The 21085-nt window shown below is 45.4% G+C and overlaps 1 protein-coding gene across 1 annotated transcript; it reads right to left on the bottom strand.

Annotated features, from left to right (window-relative positions):
* Positions 1–513: 513 nt before the first annotated feature.
* On the bottom strand, positions 514–20509 carry CD84 (CD84 molecule). The gene is made up of 5 exons (XM_049635066.1): positions 19977–20509; positions 8111–8458; positions 1745–1996; positions 1246–1365; positions 514–596 (listed from the first exon to the last, which is right to left on the bottom strand). The coding sequence occupies exons 1-5, from the start codon at positions 20041–20043 to the stop codon at positions 514–516; spliced, it is 870 nt and encodes a 289-aa protein (XP_049491023.1). The 5' UTR covers positions 20044–20509.
* Between the last annotated feature and the right edge of the window lie 576 nt (positions 20510–21085).

The raw sequence follows: 21085 nt of genomic DNA, 5'->3' as shown, positions 1-21085 counted from the left end.
ATGCGTTGTCGTGGGGCCCCGGGGTGGCTCAGTGGGTTAAGCGTCCAACTCTGGCCCAGGTCATGAGCCTGCGCTTCCTAAGTTCCAGCCCCGCATGAGGCTCTCCGTTCTCAGCGCAGACCCCACTGCAGATCCTCTGTCTCCCTCCCCTCTCTCTGCCCCCCCCCCCCCCCCCCCCCCAAATCAATAAACAACAAAAATCCATGCACGGTCGCTTGATAGATCTTCACGGTCAAACACTGTCTAAGCTCCCTCTGTGCTCCGGGCTGTGTGTGAGGCCACAGAGAGGCAAAGACGGGAGAGACCAGTCCCTACTCTTAAGAATTCCTGAGCTGTTAAAGGCATTCACCCCAGTGTGTTCCTCTCCTTGGAACACTTCACGGTGAAGTTAAAAAGAGATGGCCAGAATCTAGGGCCTCAGAATCTAGGGCCTTCATACTCCAGCGCACCTGGGACCTTCCGCCCAGACTGTCTGCAAAGCAGAAGCTGAGTCTTAAGCAGTCTGCCGTGAACTCATCTCTCCCAGTTGTCATCCAGGGGGAACTGCGTGGCTGAGAACTTACCAGAGTTCTTCCTGGAGGTCTTCAGGTAGGAACCTAAGGAATCAGACCCAAAGGAGAGTCAAGGAACATGGAGGCAGAGGTGGGGCCTCTCTATATCCAGGCTTGTTATTAGGATTGGTGGGGAAGGAAGGTTTCGGGAGATGGTGGGGTTGGGAGGCACAGGAGGGTATAATGATCCTCTGGGACCCCAAGATCAGGGTTTCTGAATTGCGAATGGCACACTCACAGAAGGATCCAGAAGGATCCAGAGGTACCTAGCGATGACCATGGAATCCTAAGTTAGTACATGTCCCCAGTGACTCTCCAAAGGTCATAGACAAAATGGAATTGGAAGTGACCCTGGAAACCCTTTAGTTCAGATCTCATTTCACGTGTTGAGAGCACTGAGCCAGAGAGGTAAAGACACCTATCCCGTGAAGCACAGCCTCTTAACTGCAGTACTCAACTCAAACCCAAATTCTGAGCCCACCAGATACCGGCGACCTCAGGAAGAGATTCTGAAGCGCACTCAGGGCACCGGCATCCAGGACGAGGGGTCATCACTGGAGGTGGTGGGGTGGGGCTCAGAGGAAGGCAGGTTCCCTGAAACAGAGGACCTCTCCACACCACCTTGGATAAATGACTCCAGCCCCAGGAAGAAGGAAGGGGCGTTTCCACACTTTACCTACTGGAAAAATCTTACCTTGTCCTCTTTTGCACAGAAGGCACAGAAGCAGTGAAGGCACAATGACAACAAACAGAAAGAGCACGGCCAGCCCGCTCAGCAGCCCAGTGTGGCGGGGACGGAGGCCCGCTGCCGTGTCTGGAAACAGAAGACACAAGGAGACTTGGCTCTCAGGAAATAGGCCCACGGGCTTGCCCCCACCCAGGGGCACTATCAAAAATGGGGTCCCCTCCAGGGGGGTGCCAAAGCTCCAAGGGAAACTCTCCTTTCTGCTATCGAAGGTCAGGATTAGACACGGAATCAGAGGGCCAAGCGGGGGCGGCCTCCGGAACACCCCAAGTGCCTGGCCTCTCTCGGACAGCTTTGGGCTCTTTGCCAGGTCCTCCTGGGGGGGGGGGGGGGGGAGATGCCCCTGGAGACCGGGCCTGGCGTGAGGGAGGGACACTCCACTGGGGAACGAGGCCCAGTTCAGGCCTCGCCGCTCGGAGGCTAAGGAGAGACGGACAGAGCTGCTCACCTGCACAGAGCTGTCGGGCCAAGATGGAGTCGGAGCTGTTGCTGACAGGGTTCCAGGCTGTACATGTGTAAGTCAGCTCTTGGCGGTCAGGGGTCTGGAAGATTCGAACGACATTACCCTCTTCCCCCAAGGGGCTCCAACTGTATGTGACATTCTTTTCTTCGTCTTCCACAGAACATGTCAGTGTGACGTTACAGGTGCTGTTGACAGATGCCATTAAACTCTGAGTGATCTTTGGCTTCCCAAGCCGACCTGGGAGGGGAAAACGCACGTGTCCGTAGTAAGCTGGAGCCGGCCTATACCAGCCTGTGAGAGCCAACCGCTAAGTCTTCAGAAATGTTTTTAATGTTTATTTATTTTTGAGAGAGAGAGAGTGGGAGCGGGGGAGGGACACGGAGAGAGGGAGACACAGAATCCGAAGCGGGCTCCAGGCTCCGAGATGTCGGCACAGAGCCCAATGGGGGGGCTCGAACTCACGAACCATGAGATCGTGACCTGAGTCGAAGCTGGACGCCTAACCGACTTAAGCCACCGAGGCGCCCCCAGAAATTTTTTCAAGAGGGAGGTTAAACACAGCCATCGTGAAAAATTAAATTATAGAAACTTACAAAGAACTACACTGCATTTTTTAAAAAAGCTAACACGTACTCAAAACTCACCGCTTTCTTTTTTTTTTTGGACAATTACAATTATCTGTGCTCTAAAAGTTACATCTGTCGTATGTGTCTTTTGTCACGCTTTACAAAGTCTTCCCAATTCTGCCTGTCTTAAAATGAGCCACGCGCAACGGGGATATTTACACGGCAGAAATTGGCCAAGGTTACAAACTTGGGCTGGACCGCCTGCGTTGCTGATGGTCACTCTGGACTGAAGAAAACAGTAGGAGGAGGATTACTAAAGCAGATTCGGCTGAAAAATGCCTCCAGTCTGCAGCCATTACATTGTGAATAGCACCAAAAAACGAGGAAATCTTCTTCCGGCGTCTGAAAACGGTTATCCGATTCAGAAGTTGCTCACATCGATGTGCAAGTGAAGCTCTGTAATGAGTTTGTCGGATCACTTTTTCCTCATCGGTTAATGTAACGAAAATACCAACCAATATTCCTGTTGGCTTCTCCATCGATTGCAACGTAGGTTGCGTGGCATAAATGTCCAGCAAAAATCTGTGAAAGCATCTGGAAATATAACTGGCTCTATGGGATTTACGATAAAGACTCCTGTATATTTTATTATCATTTATGAAATCGTGTGTCGCACATCCTCTGTGTCAATAAAATCTCCGCGTGTGAGCACGCACATACGGGCCATCGAGAACCTGCTGAACATTTATCAGCACCCCACTGCACGAAACAGTCTTTAAAAACATTTGGGGGGGCACCTGGGTGGCTCAGTCTGTTAAGCAACCGACTCTTGATTTCGGCTCAGGTTACAATCTCACAGTCTGTGGGATTGAGCCCCGAGTTGGGTTCTGTGCTGACAGCGAGCAGCCTGCTTGGGATTCTCTCTCTCTCTCTCTCTCTCTCTCTCTCTCTCTCTGTCTTTCTCTCTCTCTCTCTCTCTCTCTCTGCCCCTCCGCCACTCACACTTCCTCTCTCTCAAAAGAAATAAGTAAGCATTTAAAGAGGTTTTTTTACTCTGTTTTCTGGTGTATTTTCATTAAGTTGTTTTGTTTTGTTTTGAAGTGCCCATGGTGAAAAGTTACAGTCTCTCTCTCTCTCTTTTTTGGGGGGAGTTGACTCTATGCCTCTTTTATTTGTATTTATTTTTAATATAATTTATTGACAAATTGGTTTCCATACAACACCCAGTGCTCATCCCAACAAGTGCCCTCCAGTTACAATCTCTTTAAAAAGTTCACTAAAAAAAAAAAAAAAAAAAAAAGTTTTTACCGAAGCACTCAAAAGGTAAACTGTACAAGTTGTAGGCTAGGAAAGGGTTAACTGAAGAACAATTTATATTTAGTTTGAAGTAAGAGCTATCTGGGGCCAGCAGAAGGAAGGGGGAAGATCTTCTCTCTTTTACCAGCAGATAAGAAAACGCCCACATTCAGGGTTGGTAAATTTAGTTCATGCTTGGCCAAGCTGCGGTGCTGGGTTTTTTCCTTCCACCATAGTCACGTGGGAAGGGCTCAGAAGGAACCGGCATGTAGCTTTCTAATTAATGTGGTGTTTCCAAAGTTGTCTGTGCATGTGAGGGAGAATATGGGAAGTAAGAAGCTGTAAAGGTTTCTTACTCTAACGTCACCAGAAACCCCAGTCCTAAGCAGAGGGGTCCTCTCAGAGGGGTCTATTCCAGAGCAGAATTAGTGGTGACTTATGAAAAAACTCCCAACAAGTTTGAAGTAACCTTGATGAGCTACAGAGGTGACAGATACAGATGTATATAGCAAAAAAAATAAGCCTGTGTGTGTGTGTGTGTGTGTCTTTAGAAACTCGATTTACAAGAATGTTGAAGTCTCTGCTTGGTATTTACTTATTTTTAGAAAGACCTTTTTTTTTTTTTTTTTTTATTTTTTTTTTTTTTTTGCTGGGTGTTGAAGTGGGGAGGACTGGTAATGAATAAGAGCCTATCTCGTTTTTTTCAGCAGGAACAGAGATGTTACCAGAACCAGGCTGCTGGGCAGAGGTCAGAGCTGTGGTCGCGAGTGGGAAAGCCACGGCAGACCCGTGTCTAACCAGGCTCTACTGCTTTCTAGAGTGAGGACACATACAGCTTCACTGAACCTTCACTCTGTCATTTACAACACGAAGATGCTTTGTTCCTGCCAGTGTTGTTTGTTGTGAGGACTGAATGAGCTATTGTATATAAAGAACACCCTACTTTTGGGATGAGCACTGGGTGTTGTATGGAAACCAATATGACAATAGATTTCATATATTGAAAAAAATTAAAAAATTAAAAAATTAAAAAAGAAAGAAAGAAAGAAAGAAACACCCAAATGTCTGTCTGTTTATCTATCTATCTATCTACCTGTCTATCTATCTATCATCTATCTATCCATCTACATTAATTATCTATGGGAAAATCAAAATCAACTAGCAACAATGACTGCCTTGGAGAAGGAAGAGTTGCAATGCACTGTATTGTCTTTCTCTCTGTGCATATATTGCCTAAATATGTGTGATTTCTCTGTATTTTTAAAAATTAGGTGGTAGAATGCCAGACACAGAGAGCTCAATAAATGTCAGTTGCCTTCTCTTCATCTGCTCAACTACCTCCCTAAAAGGTACAGATTTTGGTATGTGGGCAATCTGACTTTCTCCGAGACTTTCCCGTGGTCTGTCCTAACCGCAGGTGGCATAATACCTTCCAAAGATCGAGTGGGTAAAACTGAACATAAAAAGATGAAGACAAACGTCTTGAAATTGAACACCCTCTTTATTTTCCCAGCCAAAGTTCTTGAATGAACCAGATATTTTCTAAAGTGTCCACGGCAGGGTGTGGTTCTTTGACTGTGTTACGCGTGCCCAATCCAGAGCCTCCTCCGTCTAGGAAGCCCTTCATAATTAGAATTTAAAATAAGGACTAAGGGTTAAAAAGTTAGTAATGACTAGTCATTAGGCATCAACTGTAAGGCATGGGCTATACTAGGAGCTCTCTCCTTTAATCACACCTGTTATAAGCTACATTCTACAGATGAGGACATGTAAGCCCAGAGAGGGTAAACAGCTTGGCTGAAGTCACACAACTGGCAAGAGATCCAGTGCCAGCACTGATGCCCTTTCCACTACGCCTTCCATCCGGATACAACCTGATTCAATCATGCTGTATGAATTGAGCACTTACGATTGTCCGGCACTGTGTTGGGACCTGGGACTTATTATGCGTCATTCATTCTTTCATCGAACACATACTTCGGAAGCACCCACCATGTGCCTGACAAGGTAGGTGTTAGGGATCCAGGGATGGACTTCATATACAAAGTCCCCGCCTTTATGGAACTTGAATTCGGCGGTTTAACTATATACCTGAATGGTATCTATCTATCACAGTGTGGCTTAGCCACATGTCTGTGTTTTTCTGCCGTGAGCAGGTGGATGGTGAAATCCTTGAGACATGGCTCAAGGATGATGCATGCTAGAAATTACGGCTGCTCAATAGAAACAAAACTATTGTGATTCACTGTAAGAGTGAATCACTTTTGTAATTAAAATGTTTCTAATAGTCACATTAATAGTGAAAATACATTATATTAATTTTAGTAACGTATTTTCCTTAACCTAATATAGCCGAAATGTTATCTTAACCGCTAACCAACATAAAAATTATCAATGAGGTCTCTTAGCTTCTTTTTTTGGTGCTGAGACTTTGAAATTCGGCATGCATTTTACACTTACAGTACATCTCGCTTTGGGCTCACCACATTTCAAATACTCGAGAGTCACATGTACCACACCAAGAGTGAACCGTGATGCAAACTGGACTTTGGGTGGTGATGATGACTTTATGTACATTTTCACTGTAACAAATGCACCGCTGGTGGGGATGCTGATCATGGGGGAGGTAATGTGTGTGCCAGGGGTGGGGGGTGGGGAGGTCATGTGTGTGTGCCGGGAGGGCAAGGTGCGTATGGGAGCTCCCTGTACTTCCTACTCAATTCTTCTCTGAACCTTAAACTTCTCTAAAAATAGACCTATTTAAAAGAGAGAAGAAAGTTCTGGAGACGCTAATGGCGGTGGTTGTACAGCACTGTGAATGTAGGTAATGTTACTGAACAGTACACTTAAAAATGGTTAAAATATTAAATGTTACGTATGTTTTATCGAAATAAATTTTTTTAATGTTTATTTATTTTTGAGAGCGAGTGAGAGCCAGAGCCAGCGGGGGAAGGACAGAGAGAGAGGGAGACAGAATCCGAAGCAGGGAGACAGAATCCGAAACGTGAACTCGGGAGCCCTGAGATCACGACCTGAGCCGAAGTCGGATGCTTAACCGACTGAGCCACCCAGGCGCCCCATGTCACAATAAACATTTTTTAAAGAAAAAAAAAAAAAAGAAAAATGGATTTACCATATGTTTTCATTCTTGGGCATTTATCCCGGAGAAACACAAACTTGTTTCATGCAGAAACTTGTACGTGAATGTGCATGGCCGCTGTATTCGTAATAGCTCCAAAGTGGAATCAACTAAAATGTCCCTTGATCGATGGAACGGTGAACCAACCTAGTCCACCCATACAAGGGAATACTATCCAGCAATAAACAGATATAAACTATTGAGGCCTGCAATAATTAGGATGACTCAGAAGTACATTATGCTGAGTGAAAAAACAACCAATCTCAAAAGCACACATGCCACACGAGGTCCATCTCTGTAACATTCGTGAAATAACAGAAGGATAGATGGGAGGAAGGGATGGGCATCTCCCAGGAGTTGGGGAGGGATGACCAGGAAGGACTGAGGGAGTCTTGTCGCCATGGTACAGTTAAGTACCTTCACTGTGATAGCGGTTGTCCGGTGCAAGCTACGCGTATACTCACACGTGAACAGGCTCCATAGACGTACTTTGTCAGCTTCCTGGTTTTGATATCGTACCACACTTGCATCAGATGTTACCACTGGGAGAGGCTGGGTGAAGTGCACACAGAACCTTCCGGTACAGTTCCTTACACCTCGCAATGCATCTACACTTATTTTAAAATAAAAAGTGTGTGTTGTTTTGTTTTTTTTTTAAAGTACTTTCCAGCATTTGACTTCGGTTCAGGTCACGATCTCACGGCTCATGAGTTGGAGCCTCACATCAGGCTTGCTGCCGTCAGCACAGAGCCTGCTTAGGATCCTCTGTCCCCCTCTCTCTCTGCCCCTCCCCCACCTCAAAAATAAGCATTAAAAAGAAGAGTGCTTTAAGGGGCACCTGGGTGGCTCAGTCGGTTGAGCGTCCGGCTTCGGCTGAGGTCATGATCTCGAGGTCTGTGAGTTTGAGCCCCGCGTCGGGGTCTGTGCTGATGGCTCAGAGCCTGGAGACTCCTTCGGATTCTGTGTCTCCTTCTCTCTCTGCACCCACCCCTCCACTCTCTGTCTCTGTCTCTCTCTCTCTCAAAAATAAATAAACACTTTAAAAAAAGAAAAAAAAGAGTACTTTCCATGCCCTATCTCCCTTGATCCTCTCAGTGTCTGTGGGAAGTGAATAGTATGATTAGTCACATTTTATAGGAAAGAAAAACCAGGCCCATGGGACAAACCGCTGATTGAAGATTCCGTGGCTAGAAACAAGAAAAGGCACCTCCTCTTTGTTAGCATTGATGTATTTATACAAGCATGTACAAGGGCAAAAAGATTTAGGGAAGCCAATTGTCAGAAATGAAGGCCTTCTATAGACAGCAAATTTGCAAAACAAAACAAGCCCCCTGGGCTCCCGCAACTTACGATAGACTTGCAGGTTGTAGCGCCTGGTGGTGGTGACCGTCGTTTCAGCCATCTTCAGATTTATGTCAGCCCTGTAGATGCCCGAATCTTCCACCCCCAGATTACTGATCTCCAGGTTGTAGTTCTGGCGGGAGACATTTATTCGGTCATTGTAATGTTGGTGGGTCACAGTGACTCTGGGTGCTGTTCCTGGGTCTCCTGGCGTGACGAAAGCAACAGACGTCTCAGAATTCCAAGCGATGTTGATAACTTGCTGCGGTTGTTGGATGTTTAGGGGGAAAGTGACCGACTCCCCCAGGATCCCAGTCACCGGCAGGATGTCTGTGTCACTTCCAGCTGCTTCCAGACCTGGGGACATACAAGGAAAACCATAGCCATCTGACTGTACCTTTGGGAATTCCCTATCTCCCCAGACTTGAGCCTCCCTGAGGATCCGCCCCAGATACAGCTCATCCAGCTTCTGGAAGTTTTTCTTCCTTTTTTTTTTTTTTTTAGATATTCTACTCTGCATATAATGTTATGATGGCTAAATTGGCTACAGGGTTCTCATTCAAAAACTAAGTTTCCAGTAAGTTTCAAGGGATCTATTTCATCAGAAACGTTTACCTAGACTTACAGACCCACATCTCTAAGAGATTTGAGGGATGACGACCATAAACCTCCAGAAGGTTCGAGAATTAAATGTCTTTCTTTCCCCAGATCATATTGCCAAGGACGGGTGAGGTGACACAAGAGCCTGGCTGCTGTGGTCTCTGCAAAAAGAAAGTTACATTTATGCCTTTATTCTGGGAAGATACTGGCAGAGAGCGCTTTAGAGGCTCTGGAGTAAATATTCCCCAGGCTGGTGATAGGGGGAGGTGTTTTTTGTTCACTTCTAAATCTCCAGTCTCTGGAAGAGTACAGGACATGCAGCGGGTGCTTAGAAAATATTTGTGGAATGAACTAATAAACGGAATTCACCTCTGTGTTGCCTGGAATCTCTGGGAACAACTTCTGAAGTAAGCAAAATTCATTTATTCGTTCATACATTTGTGAACGAATGCATGCATTTATTCCAAGTCAGCTTTATTCTAGAGACTACAGCAGGTATTCATTAATTGCGTTGACAATACCCGTGTTTGCCGAGCATAATGTAAGGAGCTGGGGGATACAGTGGGTGAGTAAAAATTGACAGAGTTCCTGTTCTTTTTCACAGTTAAAGGAAGAGATCAGTGTTGATCAGAGACCCACAGATGCTCAGATACAAAATATTTAGCGGGCTCTCGAACAATACAGATTTGAGCTGTGAGGCTCCGCTTATACAGCCATTCTTTCCATAAATGCAGTCCAGTCCTGTCGTTGTATTTTCTCTTCGTTATGATTTTCCTTGGTGTCTTTTTATTTCAGAGAAAGAGATCATGAGCTGGGGAGAGAGGCAGAGGGAGAGAGAGAGAGAGAGAATCGGGACTCGATCCCACGACCCTGGGATCGTGACTTGAGCCGGAATCAAGAGTTGGACGCTCCACCAGTGGGGCTGCCCAGGCGCCCCAACCTTGAAATTCTTCATGTGATTTGAACAAGGGCGCGGACGTCTCCATGCCGCGCTGGGTTCTGCACTTGGGGCCAGATATCCCATGGCTTTTTTAAAGTCAAGCCCTCGCACCCAAGTGCTCGTCTGGTCTGTAGATTCCAGTTACGTGTGAGAACAGGATGTGGTTTCTCTCTTCCAACCCCAGGAGTGTGGAGGCAGTTTGTGAAGACGAGCCAGGGCTAGAGTTCATGGTAATTGTGCCACCACAGAGTGGAGGGTGTGTGATGCTGTTTTTCAAACACGATTTCGCCCCCCCCAGAGCAAGTTGCTCCGGAAGTGATGCTGGTGTATCATATGGTGATGAGGCAGGCGCACTGGTAGGTAGGTGGAGCCGGTGAGGATCCCAGGCTCGCTAAGGAAAGGCCGGGGGCTCACACACGCACCCGACGCGGCCTCTGCCACCTTCAGACCCTCCAGCTGTGGTCTCAGAGAGGTGGCCACCGCGCACAGCATGGAGTGGAAAGATAAGGAGGCTGAAGATGTGGGGTCTGGCACTGCAGCTTATCAGCCGGACAACCTCACAAAGTCACAGAAGCTTCCTGGGTCTCGGTCGCTTCATCCGTAGAATGGCAATAATAACCCTAGAACCTGTGCTACCTAATTAGCGATCGGCAAACCAGATGACCCGCGTGGAATGTTTTGTAACCATCATGGCGCAAGAAACGTGAGCTGCTTCTGAGGCCGGTAGCGATGATGAGGAGGAGGATTCTTGTCTTCATCACTCTCTTCAGCATCACCTTTGTAATTGGTGCATACCATTTAGGGCTTCCTAGGCCACGCCCACGATGTTCCCGATGGTACCAGGACCGTGTCGAAGAAGATGTCAGGAGCCATTACTAAGGGCTAATTCAAGTAAAGGCCAGGGAGAGTTTTCGGTACCACTCCACTTGATGGACTTGATGCTTGTCTTCAGACTTCAGGTTTTAAAAAAGAATCTCTAGATCAAGCTATCCCAATATTTATTTTGCTTGGTGCTGTAGGGACTCAAACACTATATTAGCATCGGAGGGGACTTAAGGAAAACCCCAATTTCCGAGAGAACTCGTGGTACAAACGTGTCTTAAGGACTTACCATGTAATACACTAGGCAAGTCTCTGACCAAGACGGTGTCTGCCTTTTTTTTTTGGGCGGGGGGGTGGAATTTCATAACTGCTTAGGAAATAAGACACACAGATACACATAGCTCTCCTTTAAAAAATGAGGTAGTAAGTGGTAAATTCAAGTGAATGGTAGAGACAGTAATTACAGTAGGAATCTAAAGAAGGGAGAGATCACTGAGCTACAGAGGTTAGGGAAAACCTTTTAGAGAAAGCAGAAATTGAGGAGGACCTTGAAAGAGGGAATAGAATTTTACTGCATAAAAAGGGGAAGGGTGGGTGTCTCAGGTCTTTGGGCCCTGAATAAAAGGTCTGAAGCAGAAAAACATGCATGTGGGTTGCACGAATATGGATTTGCATAACGGAGTAGAAAGAGATAAGGTGGAGATATATATCTGGTTTAGATATGAGGCAGCTTATACCACAGAGGGGAACTATTAAAGTTTTTGAGAATGAAGATTAAAAGGATATTTTCGCGTCCTAGAACTACAGTAAGGATGTGTAGGAAGAATAAGAGGAAAGAGAAGCTGGGCTTGAGAGACCATCTGGGAGGCCATTGTAGCCATCTGCACATGAACCTGAGAATGAAAACGCGAATGGAAAGGAAGTGTGGAATTTGAGAGATAATGCAAAGAAAGGCAAGGAATAAGGAGGAATCCGAGAGAATTCAACCGCTCAACAATATGTTTGTGGGCATCTACTCTGTGTCAGTGAAAACTGATAGATACTGGAACGCTAAGTTTATGCTGGAAAAAAGTCCAAAGGAGAAAACAGATTTAGTGTTAGAAGTATTGAATTTGAGATGATGGTGGACCATCTCAGTAAGTAGTTGGAAGGATGGAAGGTAAGGAAGGAGAATGGGCTCAAAGTATTGCCTGGGGACTATGGCAGAATCCGCCCGTCATTTCCAATATGTGTTCTCTCCCTCATTCTTAGCAAGAGAATGCCTAATTTTTAGCAGGGGGTACGGTCACTCAGGATAAAGATTACATTGCCCGGTGCTCTGCTAGCTAACTTTGGTCATATGACTAAGTTCAGGTCAAGGGGATGAGAGTGGAAGTGTTGTATATGACTTCTGTGTCTTTAAGAAGAGGGCGTTTTGCTCTCTTCATCTCTTCCTTGCTTCTTGCAGGCTGGGATGCTATGACAGCCGGATCTTAGACACACATTTTGTATCAAGAAGAGGAAGCCAAGTACTGAGGACAGTGGATCAGGAAGGCTGAAAAAGTATCCCTCACAACTTTGTCAACTAGTCAGTCAATGGAACTGCCAGCTCCAGACTTTTTCATATGAGCAAGAAATAAACTTCTTTCTTTAAGCCGCCCTTCTTTTTGAGAACCGTCACTTGCCATTAAACTGAAATCTATGTGGTTTAGGAATCATCCGCAAAGAGGAAGGGATGGAAGGAAAGGTGAGCCACTCAGGAAGAGTAAGGCTGAAGTCCAAGGTTGCTTTGTGAACAGGGCTCACAGCCATAGAGGAGGCACTACCAAAAAAACCTAGATAGACCAAGTGGCAAGAGAGGCACCAATACTGGACAATATCGTGGACCCCGAGAGGAGAAAGAGTCTCAAGAACAGATGTTTAGTGATTCAGAGTGTTCAAGTGGAATAAGGACTGAAAATAGACCTTGGGTTTGTCCATTAGCAGGTTGTTGATGGCCTTTAAGAATGTAGTACAAGTAAGATGATTCAACTGGAGGCCAGAGTCTAGAGGACTGAGAATAGAATAAGTGGTAAAAAGTGGAAAATCCTGATCATGAAAGAAAGGGGATAAAATAGAATGGTAGCTACAGAATTAGGTAAAACTAATTTATTTGATTTTGTCTTAAGATAGAAGAGGTGTCTACATATTTATGGTCAATTAATTTCGGACAAAGAAACCAAGGACATATAATAGAGACAGGACAATCTCCTCAATAAATGATGCTGGGAGAACTGAACAGCCACACACAAAAGAATGAAACTGGACCACTATTCTATACCATAAAGATGAACTCAAAATGGATCGAAGTCTTGGATGTAAGACCTGAAACCATAAAACCTAGAAGAAAACATACGTGGCAAGTTCCTTGAAATCAGCCTGCGTGATGGATTTGTGAATGCGACACCAAAGGCAAAGGAAACAAAAGGAAAAATAAACAAATGGAACTACCTAGAATTAAAAAGCTGCTGCACAGTGAAGGAAACCATCATCAAAACACAAAGGAAACCCACTAACGCACGAAGATATTTACAAATCATATATCTCATAGGGGGTTAATATCTAGTATATATAAAGAACTCATACAACTCAGCAATGAAAAAAACAAACAACCTGACTAAAAAATGGTCACAGAATCTGAACAGACACTTTTCCAAAGAAGACATAGATGGCCATAGGTACGTGAAAAGATGTTCAACATCACCAATCATCAGGGAAGAGCAAATCAAAACCACATCTATTAGAATGGCTCTTATCAAAAAGACAAGAAATAACACGTGCTGAAGAAGAAGAGGAGAGAAGGGAACCCTCATACACTGTTGGTGGGAATGTAAACTGGTGCAGCCTCTATGGAAAACTGTATGGGGATTCCTCAAGAAATTAAGAATGGGAACTACCATACGGTCCAGCTATTCCACTTCTGGGCACGTAGCTGAAGAATACGAAAACACTAATTCAAACAAGATATATGCACCCCTCTGTTCATTGCAGCATTATTTACAGTAGCCAAGATAGGGAAATAATCTAAATGTCCATCAATGGATATGAATGGTGATGGATTACTACCCAGCCATAAACAAGAATGAAATCTTCCATCTGCAATGGATGGACCTTGAGGGTATTATGCTAAGTGAAGTAAGTCAGAGAAAGACCAATACCGTACGGCTGCACTCGTATATTAAATCTAAAAACAACAACAACAACAACAACTAAACAAATACTACAAAAACAAACTCATTGATATAGAGAACAGATTGATGGTTCCCATAAAGGGTTGGAGGGTGGGCAAAATGGGTGAAGGTCAACGACACGGTGATGGACAGTAACTAGAGTTCTGGTGATGATCACTTTGTAGTGTATTCGGATGTCAAATCATAGTGTTGTACCCTTGGAACTTATATAATGCTATATATCAAAAAAAAAAAAAGACAGGAGAGAAGAGATTAGTTGGGGTAGGTGGTAGAGAAGAAGATGACAAAGAGTCTTCACATAAAGAAGATTTCCCCGATCGGCCCCACTCTAGGTTGGGTGTTCCTTCCTACTCATGGGCTCTCTGAAGCTCTGTGTTTTCCCTTCACGGTACGTGCCCTGTTATGTGGCAGTCGTGAACCTGTGTGTGTTTCTGGATGCTGTGAATGACCTGAGTGCAGGGACTTTACCCTCAAATCCCCAGACCCGGGACAGTGCAGAGACACAGACCACTAACACTTGCCGTTGAACAAAAGGTGGAATGGAAATGGTGGGCAGTGGAAACGCAGAGGGTTTTCAATCAGAGGAGGGTCATGTCTTAGTTGTGGAAAAAGGAGATGATACCTCAAAGGGCGGGGCATTTCGTATCTTGTTGTAGGTGTGGGGGTAGAAGAGAGGCCGCTCGGTGTGGTGGAGGGAACTCAGGTTTGAGCCAGGTGGGGCTATATTCAAGTTCAATCCCTGACATTTACTGAGACCCTTATCGTTTGCTACAAGATGGGATGTAAAAACACCCACCTCACAGAATTGTTTGGGGGCACCCACAGGTGCTTAGTACATAGCAGACATTTTGGAGCAGAGAGGATAAAAAAGATAGCCTGCATCTCTTTAGAAATGGAGAAGGTGTGGCCACCTGCTAAGAGGAAAGAGCGGAGGGCAGGTCTAGCTGGGAAGTGTAAAGATTAGGAGCACGGGTGTTGAATTCAGGTCTATCTGGACCTAGCTGTGCTATGTTGAGAAAATTGTTGAAATTCTCTTAGTTTCCTTACCTCTAAAATGTGGATAATTATTTTTAAAAAATTTTTAATGTTTATTTTTGAGAGAGAGAGACAGAGTGCGAGCAGGGGAGGGGCAGAGAGAGTGGGAGACACAGAATCCGAAGCAGGCTCCAGGCTCCGGGCTGTCAGCACAGAGCCCGACGTGGGGCTGGAACTCACGGACTGTGAGGGCATGAACTGGGTTGAAGTCGGACCACCCAGGCACCCCTAAAATGTGGATAATTATGAAATGCAATTGCGAAGATGTGGACTCTGCTTAACGCCTGGGACCCATAAATGGTAGTTGCCATTATTATTTCGATGAATGTAAAAATGTTGAGGAAGTGTTTCTATAAGGAACATCCTAGAGAGTCGGTAACACATTGAGTAAAAGGATAAAGGGGTTGCTGACCAGCCTTGGGAGGCCAGTGAAGACGAGGTGACCCGTATTTACAACATCTCTCGATGAGGGTGACTTCCTGACTTCATACACCAGACCACAGACGGGAGGGGAGAGCATAGAAATACTACAGGAGAAGCAAAGGCAAGAAAAGGCCGGGACCCTGGGGTGTGGGCTTGGGGGTCCCCTTCGCGAAGAAAAGCCAGACTGCCTGAGCCTAGAGTCCTGGACAGCCATGAGACCCTGGGAAAGTTAGCAACCTCTCTGCGCCCCAGTTTTATCAGCTTTAAAATGAAGCGACCAGTGGCACTTACCCCGTAGATGTGTTACAAGGGTTAAATGAGTTAATGTTTGGAAATTTCTTAGAACAATGCCTGGCATATAGTAGGCGCTTGTATGCGTTTGTTATAGCAAACAAAGAGCTGTGGTTACAGGGATGAAAATAACATTCCAGGCAACTCCAAAGGGACAAGGAGACACGTTGGAGAAGGCCAGCACAGAGCTGCCACCGAGAGCAGCGACGAGGAAGAGTGCTGTTGCCTAACGCCCATCTGTGTGCCCTGGCGTCTCCAGGATCCTTCAAATAAGCATTTCTTGGGCTTTTTTGGGCTCTAACTAACCATCCCCTCCTCTCCTCCCACCCACTGCCTCTCCTGGATCAATAAGTCGGGGGAGAACCCCCCCCCCCTATTTTGCAGCCCCGGAAGGGGGGCTGGAGGTGGCTGCGCCCTACAGCCCCCGGAAGAGAGAGCAGATTACACTGAGTGAAGGGAAGCAGAGACCAGAGAGGAAGCAAAGGGTTGAGCAGCCAGTTTTGTGTCGTTCTCCATGAGGGTGGCAGGTCCTCGGTCACGAGGCTTTAAGAAAAGGAACCGACACCCCCACACGATACTCTACTATTGTCGGCTGGATTCTTTTTACTTTCTGTCATCTTCTTTGAGGTCTGGGTTGACTTGATCCATTTCTTCAAAACAAACAAGCGACAACAGACACGCACACAAGTTCTCAAACCCGGGTTGGGATCCTGGCCAACCATTGTTCCATCACCACTTGCCTCTATGGCGTACAATCAAAAGTTGAGTATAACGAAGAAAATATGGGTGCCTCGTGCCACCAACATCTGTCCCCCAACGGATTGCTCATACCTCTTTCTTTTCCAGCTTCCGTGCCACCAACATCTGTCCCCCAATGGATCGCTCATACCTCTTTCTTTTCCAGCTTCTGCATAGGTAAGCCTAGTAACCCCAGATTTGCAGGTTCATTTGTCTCTAAGGTTCAGGACAGGAAAGATTTGATTCAGGAGACACCTGAATAGCCTGGGTGGCCTAGCACTGAAGCTTGGAGCTCCCATTGTGAAGACACGCTGGCTGCTTGGTCAGTCACCATGCTGATCTCCAGGCCTGCCTCAGCGCTTCGGGCCGCCTCCTCTTAGTTTCGTGTTGGCACACAGATGCAGCTTCCCAGCCTCTATTTGGAAACTGGGTTTTTGAGCTGATATCTTGATATCCAGTTTCCCCCGTACATATTTTTTTTCTTTTCTATAACTGGGCTTCTGCTTTGGAAGCCTTTCTGATTGTGGCAACAACCTGCCCAAACCTCTTTCTAGAACAGAGGCTTTATCTTTATCTCAAAAGTCGCTTTCTACAAGGACTCTGGACTAGTGACCAGTGGGATCTCGCCAGGACTCTCCAGCCACGAAGTCCTGTGTCTAACCCCCAGGATGATGGTTGAGGCTTATCTGTGTACAGATAGATACCCAGTGGGTCCACTCACCTCTTAGACTTCTAACTATCGACTTCCGGAATGCTCCTGCTGTGTTATACGTTCGACAGGACATCAAGACCTTGTTGATATTGGACAGCCATGAGACCTTGGGAAAGTTAGCAGCCTCTCTCTTTGTTTACTTTGAAGAAGCTAATTTGAGTCAACTCACATCATATGGATATGACTGGTACTTGAACCATGTCTGGATATGGTCATTTCCTTGGATATTCTGCCTCCGTGGCCTGCCTACACTTCTGTTTATCGTCAAAGACTTGCCCACCAGCCCCATTCTCTGCCTGAATATTCCTGTCTTTGCGGGAATAAATCACCACTCTCCCCTGACAAGTCCCAAAATGCAATCACGATCAACAGTGGGGGCAGTATTTTCTTCTGTGTCAGCATCAAAGTGGGCAAAGGCAATCTTGTTCAGTGGTTCAGTCTAAAGACTTTGGAGTTCAAATCCTACTTCCTCCACGCTTTGGCTAAACGATCTCTAGTTTTCTGGGTTTCATCTGCAAAGTTGGGGTATGGATAATACTCGTCTCCTGTGCTATTGTGGGGATTAAGCTAAATAATACATATAGACAATGTAGAGCAATGATCTGTAAGTGATTAGTCATCACTATTATCGCTGGAGGGCAGGAAAGGCAAGGTGGGTGAGGGGTTGAAGAAACTGAAGCAAGTGTAGAGAAAAGGAAGAATTGAAAGAGCACGAGAAAGAACACAGAGAAGGAAACGGGCACGGAGCAGAAGTGGGGGACTTTTCCGCCTTCTACCCAAGAAGGTGGGTGGCTAGACACGTGCAGAGTCAGTCAGGATCATAGTCACAAGTCATGATGAGAGAGTGGCATTTGAAGCATAAGACTGTGAGTCTTGGTTCTTTGAGAAAAGTTTTCCAACATGGAAGAGTCATGAGTTTGCCTGCTCAGACTTCTCTTATTTCAGTGATTTCAGAGGAATCTTTTGGATATGTCATTTGCGAGCACCTTCTTCCATTCAGTAGGTTGTCTTTTAGTTTTCTTGACGGTTTCCTTCGCTGTGCAAAAGGCTTTTCTTTTCACGCAGTCCAAATAGTTTATGTTTGGTTTTTGTTGCCTGTGCCTCAGAAGAGATATCTAGAAAAATGTTGCTATGGCCCATGTTGCAGAATTACAGCCTGTGCTCTCTTCTAGGATTTTTATGGTTTCGTATCACACATTTAGGACTTTAATCCATTTTGAGTGTATTTTTGTATATGATGCTAGAAAGTGGTCCAGTTTCGTTCTTTTGCATGTGGCTGTCCGGTTTCCCCAGTACCATTCGTTGAAGAACATTCTTTTTTTTAATTGCATATTCTTGCCTTCTTTGTTGAAAATTAATTGACCGTATAATCATTGGTTTATTTCTGGGCTCTCTGTCCTGTGCCATTGATTCATGTGTCTATTTTTGTGAAACATGCTCTTGGTATTTTGATAGGGATCACAGTAAATCTGCTAGCACTTCAAAGAGCATCAAGAAATTGAGAACTTGAGGCTCCTGGGCAGCTCAGTCGGTTAAGTGTCTGACTTTGGCTCAGGTCGTGATCTCACAGTTTGTGGGTTCAAACCCCACGTCGGGCTCTGGGCTGCCAGCTCGGAGCCTGGAGCCCTGCTTAGGAGGCTGTCTCCCTCTCTCTCTGCCCTTCCCCGGCTTGCACTCTGTCTCTCTCAAAAATAAATAAACATTAAAAAAAAATTTTTTTTAAGACGTTGAAAACTTAATGAGAGGAGGCCAGAAAGAGGGTAGCAGAAAGATCTCTGGCTCTGGGATGGGAGGAACCAATGTCCCTTTCAAGCCTTATAAATTTCAGGCTGTGAAACTTTAGGTGCATCGTTTAATCTGATCTTAGTTTATACTTTTTTTGTATGCAACGGGATTAACAATATCTATTCCTGGTAGTGGCGATCTCCATGGAGCTCAAATGAAAGGAGCCACAGTTTTAAATGGTCAAAGGAACCAGAGAGAGCAAAGTGTATTGATTTCTACCTTTTTAGGGAATCCCAACCCACCATATTCTCTGTGTTCTAACACATGCCAGGAATTTGCTCGTCCATTTTCCCAAGGGGGTAGGAGAGACTGTATGTAGATTTAGAAACGTCATCAGGGGTACCTGGATAGCTCAGTCGGTTAAGTGTCTGACTCTTGATTTTGGCTCAGGTTGTGATCTCAGGGTCGTGACATCGAGTCCCGCATTGGGCTTTGCCTTGGGATTCTCTCTCCCCCTACGCCTGCCCTTCCCCTGCTCACACAGGTACACATGTGCACGTGAGCTCTCTTTCTCTCTCTCTCTCAAAAAGAAAAAATAGAATAATAGAAATGTCGAGCGTAGTCAATTTTTATATACAGAAGGCTATTGTTTGAATTTAATGAGAAAATACAGGCAATGACAAGACACTCCCAGAGTTGTGTTAATGTCACATAGTTTTCTTTGTACTAACAACAACAAATATTCATGTGTCCTTGTAGGTTACTGTTAAGCCGGAGGTAAGAAAAACAGTATTTCGAGTTCTCCATTTCTTTTTTGAGATCTAACTTACTTGCAGAATGGAAATACCAGTCTCTTCCTCATTTATTTTAGAGGGTTTTGGAAGACAGAAGCAGAGTAATAATAGCTCTGAATGTGCTTTGAAAACAAAGGAGAGAGATAAGAGAGATAAAGTGTCCACGATGATAATTACGAGCAGGCATTACTCTAACCTCGGGGAGCAAGGACACATCCCCGGGAAGGGCACACCTCTGTCAAAAACCATGCACCAGAATCTAAGGCCAAAAAGAAATGCTTTTAAGTTATTCCCGGTTTTAGATGGCTTTCTGGGTGGGCTTACCAAGTGCTGTCGCTCGGGAGCAGAGGGGTTTGTCTCAAACTGTTGGACACTGGGCACGGATAAAATTCAGAAATATAAACTCTAAAGCTGAAGGACAGTTACGTTTGGATCCTAGGTCTCTCCCCAGCCAGTGGGATACCTTTTGAGACCCAGGGTGTGCGCACTGACATAGACCAAGAGGGCAAGTCAAAGTCTTCCTTGAGGGCGATTTCTGAAACTTAATGGAAGTCTAGGAAGGGCATCAACAAAGGTCAGAACTCACAGGTTTGCAGGCAAAGGAGCAAGGTCCACAGGTAGTGCTGACCCATCTTCTTCCAGCGTGTAATCATATGTGGACAGGAAGGCGTTCCTCCGGCAAAGAGACAGTTTCACGTGAAGTGCCCTTGGTCGGTTTATAGCCCCGACTAAGAAAGGAAGTGTGAGCTAGCAGATTGGGGAAACACTGGCCCATGTATTACGATGATAATTTTTTTCCCATCGTATAACGCAAAATGCCTAGCATTAATTAACTATTTATTCAACAAATGCTTATTGGATGCTTGCTGCGTGCCAGGCACTCTTCTGGGCGCGGGCGATATAAGGAGCGACAAAGCAGCGGGTGTCTCTCCCTTCGTGGAGCTCGAGGTTCTTGCTGGGGAGATCAACCATTAAACACGCAATTCCCACAGAGGATGGTGAGTGTTGCAATAGGGAAAATCCGGGGGACTGGGAGAGCCGCGGGGGTCTCTAACCCAGGCAAGGTGAGTGTGGGGAAGGCTTTCTAGAGGAGCTGAGAGTCCAGCTGGGGCAGACCTGAAAAGCAAGTTCTCATTATTGGGCGAAAGGCGGTAGGGGAAGACGGAATAGGAAGAATGTGTTGACACGATAGGCGTCTAAAAATGGTAACAACTGGGGCGCCTGGGGGGCGCAGTCGGTTAAGCGTCCGACTTCAGCCAGGTCACGATCTCGCGGTCCGTGAGTTCGAGCCCCGCGTCAGGCTCTGGGCTGATGGCTCGGAGCCTGGAGCCTGTTTCCGATTCTGTGTCTCCCTCTCTCTCTGCCCCTCCCCAGTTCATGCTCTGTCTCTCTCTGTCCCAAAAATAAAATAAAAAACGTTGAAAAAAAAAATTAAAAAAAAAAAAAATAAATAAATAAAAATGGTAACAACTCACATTATGTAATTATAGTTATATGTAATCATATATAATAGGATTATATATAATTCTACTATATATAATTGTTTTGTGTATAGTTATGTTGATTATATACATTATTATGTACACAATGCATCTACTATATAATATAATGAATATAATTACATTATGATCGAGCCAGATGTAACACAGGACTGAACTGTTCTCTGGTAGAGACCTCCCACTCCCTGTTAGAAGA

Source organism: Panthera uncia, chromosome F1 (genome assembly GCF_023721935.1).
Source record: "Panthera uncia isolate 11264 chromosome F1, Puncia_PCG_1.0, whole genome shotgun sequence".
NCBI classification, from domain to species: domain Eukaryota; kingdom Metazoa; phylum Chordata; class Mammalia; order Carnivora; family Felidae; genus Panthera; species Panthera uncia.
The sequence above is the reverse complement of the archived record's forward strand: the minus strand, read 5'-3'. Positions and strand labels throughout refer to the sequence as shown.

Excerpts from the sequence above, each read along its gene's own strand:
- CD84 (XM_049635066.1), bottom strand. The coding sequence starts at position 20,043 with ATGATTACACGCTGGAAGAAGATGGGTCAGCACTACCTGTGGACCTTG. Across the intron at positions 8,459-19,976 it reads GCTCCTTTGCCTGCAAACCT|GTCTGGAAGCAGCTGGAAGT; the intron begins GTGAGTTCTGAC and ends GTATGTCCCCAG. Across the intron at positions 1,366-1,744 it reads GGCCCGACAGCTCTGTGCAG|ACACGGCAGCGGGCCTCCGT; the intron begins GTGAGCAGCTCT and ends TTCTGTTTCCAG.